We start from the raw sequence: 13776 nt of genomic DNA, 5'->3' as shown, positions 1-13776 counted from the left end.
CTGGTGAAGATTTTATGATACATTCAAACAATGGAAAATCCAAGATGGAATAGCGAGAATATTACAAAAAAGGATAAGATTGCTACTCACCACACAGAGGAGACATTGAGTTGCAGGCAGGCACAACAAAAAGATCACTATACATTTGAGCTTTCAGCTGCAAGGCCTTCTTTTAAAGTAGAAAAAACACCGGTCTCTTTGTTGTGCTTATCTGCGACTCTGTGTCTCCTTTTTATGGTGAACAGCAATCTATCCTTTCCATAATATTATGACAGATTCAAATGTTTACTGCCACAGAAACTGCAATACAAGGCACTGAATTGAAACATTTTCAACTTGTTTATACATAAAGAACACAACTGACAATAACTATTGATTAGAAAATATTTAATTAACAGTTCTACAAAATACATAAGTTATACAAAATGGGTAATTGCGCCTAAAAACTGATATTTTCATAAAACTGAATACTGTAACTTAGCATTGGCGAATGATGATGTTGCAACATATTTTCTCACTATAATATACATTATCCTCTAGGTACAGATAAACTAATATTGCTGTAGTCGTAAATGTATGTCTAAACTATTAATGTAGCTAATCCGAACTGCAATTCAATAATGAGATGTTCCTCATCTGCAATAATAGACATTGTAAGTGGGATATGATGCATTGGAGAAGAACTTGAAGTATCAGGTTTGAATCAACAAAAAGAACTGTGTATTGACAATCAAGCTGCCACATTCCTGTTGAAGAATGGTTATGGCAGCAAAAAATGAAATGCCATAAACATATTGATATTGCCAAAACGTTCATTCAGTAATACACATCACAAAAATTGGCACAACGCGTTAAGAGCTCTCAAATCAGTTTGCTGGTGTATTTCCTGTTATCTTGATATATGTTCTTTATTTTATATCTTATTTATACTGTATCTCTTATTGCATTTATGTTAGTTACATTTGATCTATGTGCAATTTGGCACATTCCGTACCTTTGCGATTCACTCACCATCTAGATCTAGGGAATGTGAAATAAATAAATACATAAAAATACTGACTAAACTACTAACTGGTTCAGTTTTTGAAGAATTAAGAGGAAAACTAATTAAGGAAGAATCTTTAAAATTAACTACTGGTCTTTGAAGTGTTGTTATGGATTCTACATGATGGTACCATGTATCTTCCTTGTCTTCGCAAGTAGCATTGTAGTAACTACTCTTTGATCTGTCTCTTGGTCAGTCTAACTGACATGTTGACTGCCATACACTTAGTGGTGGAGGTTTCGCCACAAGGTCGTATGTCTCTGATGCAGCTGGCGGCAACCTTGTGGCAGTCAACGTGTTGAGTATGATGTATGGGAATGTACTTAATTAAAGTGTTCTCTTTTAAATATTGTGCAAATGATTACTCACCGTTAAAATCACTCGAGGCCATTGTCCAAGTTAAACTCTGCATGTAATTTCGCTTGGAAATGTCAGAATTTTCAACAAAGGTTCACAAATATTTGTTAGTAATAATTGTTTCAAAATGTAGATTACTGTCAAGTAATGATGATAAAAATTACTTCTGTACCTGCCAGATACAGAGCACAAATCCAAATTCCACAATTTCGACTTAAGGCAATTTGGCAATACCCAGAAACTGCTTCACTTGTGGAAGGAAAGTGGGTGGGGGTGGGGAGCAGTCTTGCTCCATTCTAAGGACATGTGCCCCTTCAACATTGATTTTATCAGCTGATGGCTAGGACAGGAATCTGCTATGGGCTAGAGCACAAATTCCATCCTTCTTCCATAACTGAAACATTGTCTGGATATTACCAATATGGTCATCAGTCCAAACTAGACATATAGCCCGCTACATCCTAAGTTCCAGTATTCATCTCAAACTGTACCATCAACACAAAATGTGACACATACATACCTGCTCAGCAGTGCCTGTAGTTTGTTGACGGTTTCAAAATCCATAAGTGTTGAAGGTAATTTCAGTGGCTTCCCCGCTAACTTTCCTTTCAGAGAATCTGCATCTTTCTCTTTTTTTCGTGGTTTGCAAGCTGACTGATTAATAAATTCTTATATAAATCTATGTAATTCATCCACTTGCATAGCTATAACATTATTATAAGCAATATTTTAGTTTTTACCTTTGCAAATTCTATCAACCTGTGATAGCCCTTAAAAAGGTTTGATAATCTCTGACAATTGCTAGAGGTTTCCTTCCATAAAGATATTGTATATGCCATGAGGGCTTCATAAATGCCAAGAGTTTGATGGAATATTTCCACAGCCTGCTGACTTTCAGGTATAATATCTGCGAAATTTGTTGTATTATCCTATAAAGAAGGATGAAACATCAAAATTACCAATGAATTCCATTAACTGTAACTGTGTCAATTATGACAAGTAATAGCTATCCAATCCATGACTGTATATCAACTACAGAAATTCATTACTGTTTTTAATACTTAATTAATTATTGAGAAAGGCGCTCTCATATTTGGGGATTGGATATTGCTGCTGACTAAGGAAAAAATGAAACATTAGCATGGATTCTATTTCTTAAATCAATTAATGTCGATGAAGGGCAACAAACAAAGTGCAATACAGGTGCCTTGAAGGGAAATGACACTCCCTTTTTATCACTCAAAAATGTAGCCGTAAGTACACAGCTGCATCATGATATGAAACAACACATGTGGCAGAGTACACACATATTCCATTCGATAGGTGAAAATGTTCATCATATAATTATTCATTTCTTGCAAGCATTCACTTTACACAATGGAATTCAAGAGTGAAACTAACAATATTTGTGAGCCATGAGGTGTGCCGAGATAGTCCATGCAGTTGCAATAACACTGTGTCCCTGATGGCACAGTTGCTAAATCACCTGCCCAGCAAGCAGGAGATCCCACATTTGAATCCCGGTCCGATACACATTTTCACTAGTCGCTGCTGATTCTGTGTAATGTCCCGATGCAGCTCCCCTTTCCTTCCTTCTACCTCCCTCCACCTTCAATTTACATATAACTTATTCACTTCCAGAGGAACAGGAGTGATTTGCAGAACGTAGATTGAGAAACTGTGTGAAATTGCATCAAGACTGAGAATAGGAGAAATATATGCACTGGTGCTGAAAGCAAATAAAAAGTGTGTCCAACCATGTATCAGGAGGGAGACAGGACACAGGAAATGAGTCAAAAGAAACTAGTTACATGCAGGATGTGGAGTGAAAATGCCTTCTCTTCAGCACCTGTGTTAGGACCCTCCTTTAAGACTGAGATTGAACAGTACTTTTACATTTGTTTGTCTATCAGTCCTACTCTAGTTACCCTTATTTCGGTGGCTGATAATTTTATGCTACCTTACCGTCAGAAAGTTTAGCTTCTTCCATATACAAGAAGTGCAAGGTATAAGTGGCTGGCTGGCTGGCTGGCTGGCAAATAAGGTGCCTGGGAACCACAATGCCACATCTGATCCATAAATTACAAGTAGTGTAACTTGTATGGTGAATAATACTTCTCATATGAAATAACAGTGGTGCTTCGTGTTGTAAGTACATAATATAATGTGTCACACAAAATTAAATTGATGAAGGTCTTTTTTTCCCTGATTTTCTCTATAGAATTAGGCAACCTATTATCTCCTGAAAGCTCAAAATTACTGACAGATTAAAACCATCTGCCAAACTGGGATTCAACCACAAACCCTTGCATTTTTTAGACAGTGTTCAGTTTCCATTACATCCATTATTCTAAGTGTTCTACACCACCTAGGATGACAGGTGAACATCTATGTACTTTTGAAAAGCAGTAAAAGGGAAAGGGAGCCAAACTTCGAACAGGACACGGAGGCATCCTTTGATAGCTCATCTGGCCAGGACTCTGCTTTCTGAAGGCAACGGTATTGGCCTGAGTCACGTCATGCTTACAATTTGATGTTGTATTACCCATGCTTTACAGAAACTTTTATTTTCTCACCATAACCAGTTTTGAGATGGGACACATCATATGCAATATTTATATTAAAATAACCGCTTTGAGACACTCTTCAGAATTTCAGCAACTTGGGCAAGCAGCAGGTGATGTGAAAATGTATGGTATAACAGGACACAATCCAGAACCCCCTTATGTCACTTGCTGGACTTTTTACAAATTGTTGGAACACACATTAGACATAGTTTTCCATAATGCATGTCACATCAACCTGCTGTGTGAACAAAGAAGAATGAAGATTAGGGTTTAGCTGATGAGGTTGTTAGAGATGAAGCACAAGCTCAGATAGGACGAGGACAGGAAAGGAAACTGGGCATGACCTTCACATAGGAACCATCCCAGAGTTTGCCTTTGGTAGAACACGAATTTGAACCCTGTGCCTTCCATACGCATGCCCAGTGCATTAACCACTGCACTACCTTGCTCAGTTGTTTCACTGACTACTTGACATGTGCTTTAGACACAACACGCGTGCACGTACGCACACAATCCAGGACATGTTACATAAGACTGATGACCTTGTAGTTTCGTGTCTTTACTCCCTAGACCAACCAACCAACCAACCAACATGTTACACAAAACCTAAACCTAGACCAGTCTGACAGTCTGCTTCAAATAGATGGACTGAATGTTTTTAAACAACACTGTGTTTAATGTGAGAAAACTAACAGCTTTGTTAGTAGTTGTGGCCAGATGCTGTAACTCCATCAATAGCACTTTTTAGTTTTTATTTAATCCCAAAGTATTTCACTGAACAGTATTAAGTGTTTTAAAACTGGCCAGTTGAAAGTCCACAAGCAACTACTGGCTCACATGCTGTTTCAAGACAATTTTTGGTACTTGCATCATGGAATCAGCTGTTTGGGGAGAATTACAAGGAGCATTTCACAGGTTTTGATCATGGGTCCACTATCATGTTTGTTCATAGTAAGGAATTACCATCTTATTTAAACCATGAGGCAGAGTTATACCATTTTACAAATTACACTGGTACTGTTCTCAACCTGAGCAAAGAACTATCAACACAAAAAAGTACATTATATTTTTTTCAAGTTATTAACAGATTCCGTACAAATGTACCACTGTTTGCCGCTGCTTGCAGAAGTTATGAATGGACACTAAAGTACTTATATCTGGCATACCAGTACCGGAGGTGTGACAAATTCAACTAAGTGAAAAAAAAAAAAATCTGTGAAATTCACCTATTTGTAAATAAGATGATAACCTACATTTTCTTTGTCAATTATAAACTTAATTTCGTGCTGTATAGAAACTTTTGGTCACAGTATTATCATTCAAAACCAACTGCTCATTGATTTCACTATGTAGTTGTATTTAAGTGAAAAAAGATGTATTTTTGACAGCTTATAGATGTTTGCAAACGTATTTTTGAGAATTTCCTTCAGTTGTAACTGTTGTGTATAGCCTATTTCTTAGTAATCAGTTCATGTGTTTTACAATTACTGTAAATAACTGACTTGTGTCACATTAGTCTCCTCTTTAATCAGAAGTGTACACTGTTTGCATTTATCATAAACTAACAGTAGTGTTGCGTTTGTTACTCATCATAACCTGGAAAATGTTTTAAAGAAACAAGTTTTATACCAAGTTTTTCTTTTGTCGTCACAGATATCTCATTTTGCTGTTAATTGCTTCAGATCTAAAAGGCTACTGGTAATACTTAGAGCACAGCAGACCCATAAACTAACAGATAATCGGCAATCTTAGTTTAAAGTTATTTGTTTATTGTTCTGTAAAATCTAGCACGAATCACAACTGAGCCCCACTGTGTATGCTGTTCTTGGGGAAAAGATGAGTTAATTGCTGTTTATAAGCAACTGGAAGCTGCTGTGAATTTGTGAATGTTGGAAGGGCACCCAAAAGTCGTGTACTAGAAATACCTAAGGTTACTGAAGTACTATCCCCTCCTGTAAACAACATTTCTTCCGCAGAAAGTGCAAGATCTATCACTGCTCATCAATTTGACTGTGAGTGGCATGTCAATGATAGGTCTAGGCTTCCTGTACAGTTGAGACTAGGGAGAGCTCAGGATGTTACACACACCTCCTAACCAAGAAGTACATAGTACTGTCTCCCACTAAAACTGAAACTGGGCCCGTGAGACTCAGTTAACTTTTGGGAAACATGCTGAGTACCGTGGTCAACTTTTGGGAAAACATGCTGCGTACCATGTTAAGAAGAGACCAACACAAAAGGGTAGGAACCTGTTTATTACCAGAAGTTCAAACTATGACGAATAATGGTACCCCTTAGAGAAATGGCAGCAAGGGATGGGGAGGAACACAATGTGTACTCAGTGCTGATGCCTGTAGGCCTCATACGACATCTTAAAGGGGCTATTCCAGCAGCCATCAAGGAAATATGGTGAATCAACTGCAGCTTGTGGTACACATTAGAAAAATAAACGCCAGTCATCTCAGCTCCGAGATCACACTTAGATCTTTATAGAGAATGGCAACCTTGCTACAGTGTTTCAATGAAGTTTTCAATCTATGACATTGTCCTCAGAACAGTTTGTGGCCTACTGGTTCCAAGTTGAGGTGAAGGATTGACTCCAAGACAGAATGTTCCACAACAAGCTAGGCTGTGACTTTCTAGGCTTGCGCCATGGGGTTGAGAATGGTAAGGTTCACCTCAATGAATCAAGTACACACACACACACACACACACACACACACACACACACACACACTTTTTTGAGGACTCTCCACTCAGACCATATAATAATAATAACAGCTGTAAGTGATGCATAAGTATCAGTGTAAGATCCATAGAAAGGCCCCACACAGGAGAGAGTATTAAAATCCTCGTCATTAACTGCCTAAGCATCGCAACAAAGTGCTAGAGTTTGAAGTGTGCCTAAAAAGCATGAAGCTCACATAATACTAGGCACAGGAAGTTAATATGGACCTGTAGTTAACAGCAGTCAGATTTTTTGGGGAAAGTTCAAGCCTGTATCGAAAGAATAGGCTAATAGGAGGTGAAGGTAGAGTCTTGATCAGAGTAGGCAAGAAACTAAAATCTACAAGATAGAGATTGAGGCTGCATGCAAAATTGACTGGGCGAGACTCAGTATCAGGAGTGGGCATAAAAAGGTAATTGGATCTTTCTACTGACTCATGTCTTGATGTAACCGGCAACTTTAGAGAAAATATTAGTTCGCTAGTACATAAGTAGTCTGACTTACTGTAATTGCTGTAAGTTCAAAAGAATATGATGAAATGAAATAAATTCTAACATTGGCCACAATTGCACACTGAAATGAATTTAATGGTGACAAATGAAAATTTGTGCCACACCGGAACTTGAACCTGAATTTTCCTCTTTACGTGAGCAGTCGACTTAACCACTTCGGCTATCAGAGCATGCTTTCTGTCTGACCTAAATTCCCATCCTGTTGCACACTACTAGTTCTGGTTCTGGCCCAGTACAAATTTTCATCTGTTGCCATTTCAGTGCCCAATTGCAGCCAATGTCAAAATATATTCCAGTTCAGCACGTATATGTGCAGCCGAGGGAACAAGAACAGTGTTTATTCTTTCAGGCATGTTCCAAAGAACAGGCACCACCCTGCTCTGGATAGATTTGGACCCGGCAGAACAGTTCATGACAAGCATCTTCCACAGTATATACTCACTGTGAAGAATGTTTAAGGAAACAGACTACTGCATAACAGGTGTAAAACAAAGAATACGGGAGTAGAGGGACACTGAATGAAACGCACTGGGTTCGCAAGACTACAACGCATGATGCCATCAACGGCTGCAGTGGCAGAATATTGCCAAAAACAGAAAGAAATTTTGGTCATACGTAAAGTCTGTTAATGGCATCAAAGATGGGTGTCCAGTCACTCGTGGATGCGACAGGAACTGAAACTCAGGGTAACAAAGCAAAAGCTGAAATGCTTAACTCCATTTCCCAATGTTCCTATCCATTTCCCAGTGTTCTTTTTAATTTTCATACCACTGAAAAGATGAGGGAAATAGGTATTAGAGTCAGTGGCACTGAGCAACAAATGAAACCACTAAAACTGAATAAAACTCCAGGGGCCAATGGAATCCTTATTAGCTTCTATACTGAATTTGCTGCTGAGTTAGCCTCTCTTAACTATAATACACCATAGATCACTTTTCTTCTTATTATTATTCTTCTACACTATCAGGCCCAGTGGACCGCATGCTGCTACTAGTTTCCTCCTCCATTGTGTTCTGTCCAGTGCTGCTATCCACCATCTGTCCACATCTATTGATGCTTGGTTTAAATCTTCATGGAGGCCATCCCTCCAACACTTCTTGAGTCTGCCTGGGGGTCTCTTTCCTGTAGATGTGAAATCCAGGAGCTTCCGAGGCCATCTGTGATCTTCCATACGGGCCACATGGACAGCCAACTGTATTTGTTTGGATTTGAGAGTTACTGCTATGTTGGTTTGCTGGTATTGTTCCTCAAGCTCTTGATTGTGTCTGAGCCTCCACTCCCCTGTGTCTGCATCCAGAACCAGACCAAAGATATTCAGAAGCACTTTTCTCCCAAAAACAAGGAGCTTACGGAAGTCCTGTTTCCAGATACTCCATATCTCAGAGCCATACAGAACAACAGACTGGATCAGGGTTTTGTACAGTCGTATCTTGAGCTGTCTGGAGAGATATCTGGACTGATTACTCTAACAAAAACCTATGCTCAGCAGTAGGAAGAAAGCAAATGTTTCACCTGTTTACAAGACGTGTAGCGGAAATGATCCACAAAACTACTGTCCAATATCCTTGACATCATTTTGTTGTAGAGTATTAGAATATATTCTGAGCTCTCGTGTAATGAGACATCTCTAACAGAATTACCTCTTTCGAGCCACACAGCATGGGTTTTGAAAACATCCATCATGTGAAATCCAGCTCTCACTTTTCTCATGTGATACACCACAGTGCAAGCTATGGATGAAGGCAGGCAGGTAGTTGCAGTATTTCTAAAAAACATTTGACTCTGTACAACACCTACGCTTATTATCAAAAACAGGATCGTGTGGGGTATCGCACAAAATTTGTGACTGAAGATTTTTTGGTAGAGAGGATGCAGCAAGTTCTCTTGAAAAGAGAGTCATTGACAGATATAGATGAAACTACAAGATGTGCTCCCAGGAAGTGTGTTGGGACCCTTGCTGTTTATGTTGTATATTAATGACCTTGAAGACAATATTAATAGTAACCTTAATTTACTCATAGATTATTCATTTATCTGTCACGAAACACTATCTAAAATAACTGTACAAATATTCAGTCAGATGTTGGTAATATTTCTAGTTGGAGCAAAGATTGGCAAATTGCTTTAAATGTTTGGAGTTGGGGGGGGGGGGGGGGGGGGGGGGGGAGCTCAAGTAGGCTCAGTCACAGGTAAAGCAGGTGGCAAAATACTAGGGGGTAAGTCAATCTATAAGGTAGTCTGTAAACAAAACACTCTTCCAACACAACCTAGGATATTGCTCAAGTGTGTGGGACAAATCCCAAATGGGACTAACACAGGATACTGAAAGGATACAAAGAAGGACAGCACATATTTTCACAGGTTTGTTCCACCCAAGAGAGAATGTCATGTTAGTACCAGAAGAATTGATGCTTGAAGAAAGAGACGAACTATGCCTGGATTACAAAATGATTCAAAATATAATGTAACCTGTTAAGAAAGTTACGTTAAATGATTAGGACAAACAGAAGAAGCAACTTTGAGTGATGAACGGAAAATAAAGCACAACCCTGTATGTATTGCTCCCACTGCAACTGTGAAGACAACATTACACTAATCATAGCACACAGACAGCATCTGAGCAATAATTCTTGTAGCACAATACATGTGAATGGAACACGACGAAGCCTTAATAAGTAGTACAATGTCAAGTACAGATGGATTAATATCAATGTTGTAGGAAAGAAAACAGAGAAATAATACACGACAGCAAAAATATAGCAAATGTGTTTAATGATCAGTTCCTCAAATGTGTTTAATGATCAGTTCCTGGAAGTAACTCAGAAGATTGGAGTGGACGGTTCAAGACATAAACAAAACCAACACATACAAGAAGCAATGCCAATGAGACATACATGGAGCAAGTCACAATTACTCCATGTTCAGCCAAACAAATTAAGAATGTAATCAACTCCAACAAAAGCAAATACTGTTATGGATTTGTTAATGCCGCTGACGAAATACAAAAATCCTGTTCCTCACTTATATGCAGTATATTCAGTCATATATGCAGTGTATAAGTAATATAGGGTATATAACTAGACAGTCTGACATACAATATTGCCAAAAGCCTTTACAAGAAAGGTAGTAGGACAGATATTAATAATTACTGATCAGTAGAACTAATCACCTCCTCCTCAAAAATACTGGGGGAAAGTCAAATATTTTGTGAAATGATTTGTCTAAAAGCAAGAAATCTAATAGATTAGAGAAATATCTGATGTGCCTATGAATGATGTTCGAAATAATGTAAAGAAAAATATTTGACGCATCTCACTTGCTAATCTATTTTATTTCTTACTTTTAGATAAATCATTTCACAAAACATTTGATAGCTTTTTTCATTTTTTTTTTAGAATCAAATGATGTTCAGCAAGCACGAAATACAACATATTTAAATATCATATGGCTATTATTATTATTATTATTATTATTATTATTATTATTATATTACTACTACTACCACTACTATTAAGAGTATACAGAGAAAGAAAAAGCAGAAAAGCTTCAATGTATACTGTAATTTGATATTTATTTTATTTTTTTCAACATGAAAGAAGAATTCCTAGATTCCACACCAATGCAACTTTTGCGTTATGTATAATAACAAATCGTCACAACGAGAATTCATAAGCTGTCTTACTTTTCTTATTTTCATGCACTAATATCTTGTGGTATCTTCTGTATTAACTTGTCATGTCACTTTATCACTGAGGCAAAGGGTGTTTGTTGCACAGAAGTGTGTAATAAGGGCCCACTTCCAAACCTGTTGCAGAAACTTCTTCAAACAATTAGGCACATTTTTGCAGAGATAAGCAGTCTTGGCTGCAAAACAGGCTTTATTATTTTATATTTTGTCAATAACGCCTCTCACCCTTTTTAAGCCATCATCAGATTGGCAGGCACAACAGGTGTTAAACACACAGACTGGGATCCATGCAAATGTCTTAGTAGATAAACAACACTGTCAATATTTTAAGAACACTGCATGGTGCCCCGATATACACACATCAAAAAAAGTTTTGCATCACCTCGGTTCCGAGAGTTTCAGAACCTGTACGGAAAATTGGAATAGAGATCAACGTAAACATCATTTCTGCCCTTTTTATTGCTCATGAAAACCACACATTGCATGTTGTACCACCATACAGCATGACCTTCAGAGGTGGTGGTCCAGATTGCTGTACACACCAGCACCTCTAATACCCAGTAGCACGTCCTCTTGCAATGACGCATGCCTGTATTTGTTGCGGCATCTGTAAGTTCATCAAGGCACTGTTAGTTCAGAACATCCCACTCCTCAACGGCAATTCAGTGTAGATCCCTCAGAGTGGTTGGTGGGTCATGTCATCCATAAAAAGCCCTTTTCAATCTATCTCAGACATGTTTGATAAGGTTCATGTCTGGAGAACATGCTGGTCACTCTAGTCAAGTGATGTTGTTATCCTGAAGGACGTCATTCACAAGATGTGCACGATGGGGGCGCGAATTGTAGTCCACGAAGACGAATGCTTTGCCAATATGGTTGCACTATCAGTCGGAGAATGGCATTCACATATCGTACAGCCGTTACAGCGCCCTCCATGACCACCAGCGGCGTATGTCAGTCCCACATAACGCCACCCCGAAACAGCACACATGAAATGATCGTATAGCAGGGGAACCTCCACCTTGCTGCACTCGCTGGATAGTGTGTCTAAGGCATTCAGCCTGATGGGGTTGCCTCTAAACACGTCTAAGATGGTTGTCTGGGTGAAGGCATATGCGACACTCTTCATTGAAGAGAACATGATGCCAATCCTGAGTGGTCCTTTTGGCGTGTTGTTGGGCTTATCTGTACTGCGCTGCATGGCATTGTGGTTGTAAAGATGGACCCATCCATGGATGTCAAGAGGGAAGTTGTACATCATGCAGCCTATTGCGCACAGTTTGCATCAAAACACGACGTCCTGTGGCTGCATGAAAAGCATTATTCAACTTGGTGGCATTGCTGTCAGGGTTCCTCCGAACCATAATCCGTAGGTATCAGCCATCCACTGCAGAAGTAGCCCTTGGGCGGCCTGAGCGAGGCATGTCATCAACAGTTCCTGTCTCTCTGTATCTCCTCCAATGTCTAAAGAACATCGCTCTGGTTCACTCCGAGACACCTGGACACTTCCTTTGTTGAGAGCCCTTCCTGGCACAAAGTAACAATGCGGACGCGATCGAACTGAGGTTTTGACCAACTAGGCATGGTTGAACTACAGACGTCATGAGCCATGTACCTCCTTTCTGGTGGAATAACTGGAACTGATCAGCCGTCAGACTCCCTCCGTCTAATAAGCACTGCTCATGCATGGTAGTTTACATCTTTGGGCGGGTTTAGTGACATCTCTCAACAGTCAAAGGGACTGAGCCTGTGATACAATATCCACAGTCAACATCTATCTTCAGGAGTTCTGGGAACCTGGGTGATGCAAAACTTTTTTGAAATGTGTATAATAGTGTTGCATACATGGGAAGTCATGTTTAAAATCCATAAAAGACCTGAGTAGGTAGTGCTCTCATACGAGTTTTAAGAGACTTTGTGCAGTGCCCTTATGGAGTATATAGTGCAGGTGAAACGTGTCATTGAAAAATATAAAATAATAAGGCCTGTTTTGCAGCCAAAAATTTATCAGTGGTTGTTGAACCATGGCACCATGAACTGGGAACTGTTCAATAGCCTAACAACACATTTATTCCATTATAATGTTTATTGTCAACAATCACGTACAATTCTAAAACAGTAACATTTGTGCATGTAATACTGGAATGAGAAATGACGTACACTACGTATCACTCAGTGTTAGTGTGAGAAGCATCCCGAACTCTCTTGTGGTTCCCTTTTTAGGTACTCCACGTCAATGTCTGCTCGTAGATACGTATCGTTGGTAGGTTTTCTGACTTTGCTTCCCGATGTGACAGCAACGACTCTCTGATGAGGTGCGATCCTCGTGTTTTGCTATTACTGCAAGTCTTGTAAATATTGCTTTTATTAAGTAATTTGCCCAGCTAAAACTCTCCCCTTTTATGATTAAGACAGCCTGCACCACCTTTCGGAGGGAGTGGGGATGTCAAAGAGTCACAAAAGTTCATATTACGCAGTCCGTAAAACACATAAATGTTCACTTCAGTTAGCGTGTTAGTTAATGCCTACGCTTTCCGCTAGATGATACTGACTTACTGCTGAATAGCTTTGGTTCCGTACAACCTTCACTGATTAGTACTAGGTAAACGAAATAAGTACAACACTCTTGTATTTCATTTTCACTCTATATTCAAGGATTAAGATGGTGATGGATGATGGTCTATTTAAAAGGTTCCTAGCCTGGAGGAATCTAAATAGTCCGCAAATGCGGATATGCATGTGCTCTACGTCCAGATTCGCAACTAACGGCACACGACACTTTCAAAAGTCCACACGTTAATATCTGAATACCGGTACCTCTGAATTCACTCATATCAGCAGATAATTTAAGTTTCTGCCATCTATATGTCTGTAAAGTT

General features: G+C 39.0%; 1 protein-coding gene across 1 annotated transcript in view; it reads right to left on the bottom strand.

The window, feature by feature from the left end:
* LOC124799730 (Fanconi anemia group I protein-like) overlaps positions 1-13776 on the bottom strand; it is a 278348-nt gene that overhangs the window by 121147 nt on the left and 143425 nt on the right. Inside the window, exons 14-15 of the mRNA XM_047262946.1 lie at positions 2143-2331; positions 1923-2056 (exon numbers count right to left, since the gene is read on the bottom strand). Of these exons, the coding sequence (XP_047118902.1) occupies positions 1923-2056; positions 2143-2331 (323 nt within the window). The remainder of the gene's footprint in view (positions 1-1922; positions 2057-2142; positions 2332-13776) is intronic.

The sequence above is a fragment of the Schistocerca piceifrons genome, chromosome 1 (assembly GCF_021461385.2).
Source record: "Schistocerca piceifrons isolate TAMUIC-IGC-003096 chromosome 1, iqSchPice1.1, whole genome shotgun sequence".
Classification (NCBI taxonomy): Eukaryota; Metazoa; Arthropoda; class Insecta; order Orthoptera; family Acrididae; genus Schistocerca; species Schistocerca piceifrons.
The sequence above is the reverse complement of the archived record's forward strand: the minus strand, read 5'-3'. Positions and strand labels throughout refer to the sequence as shown.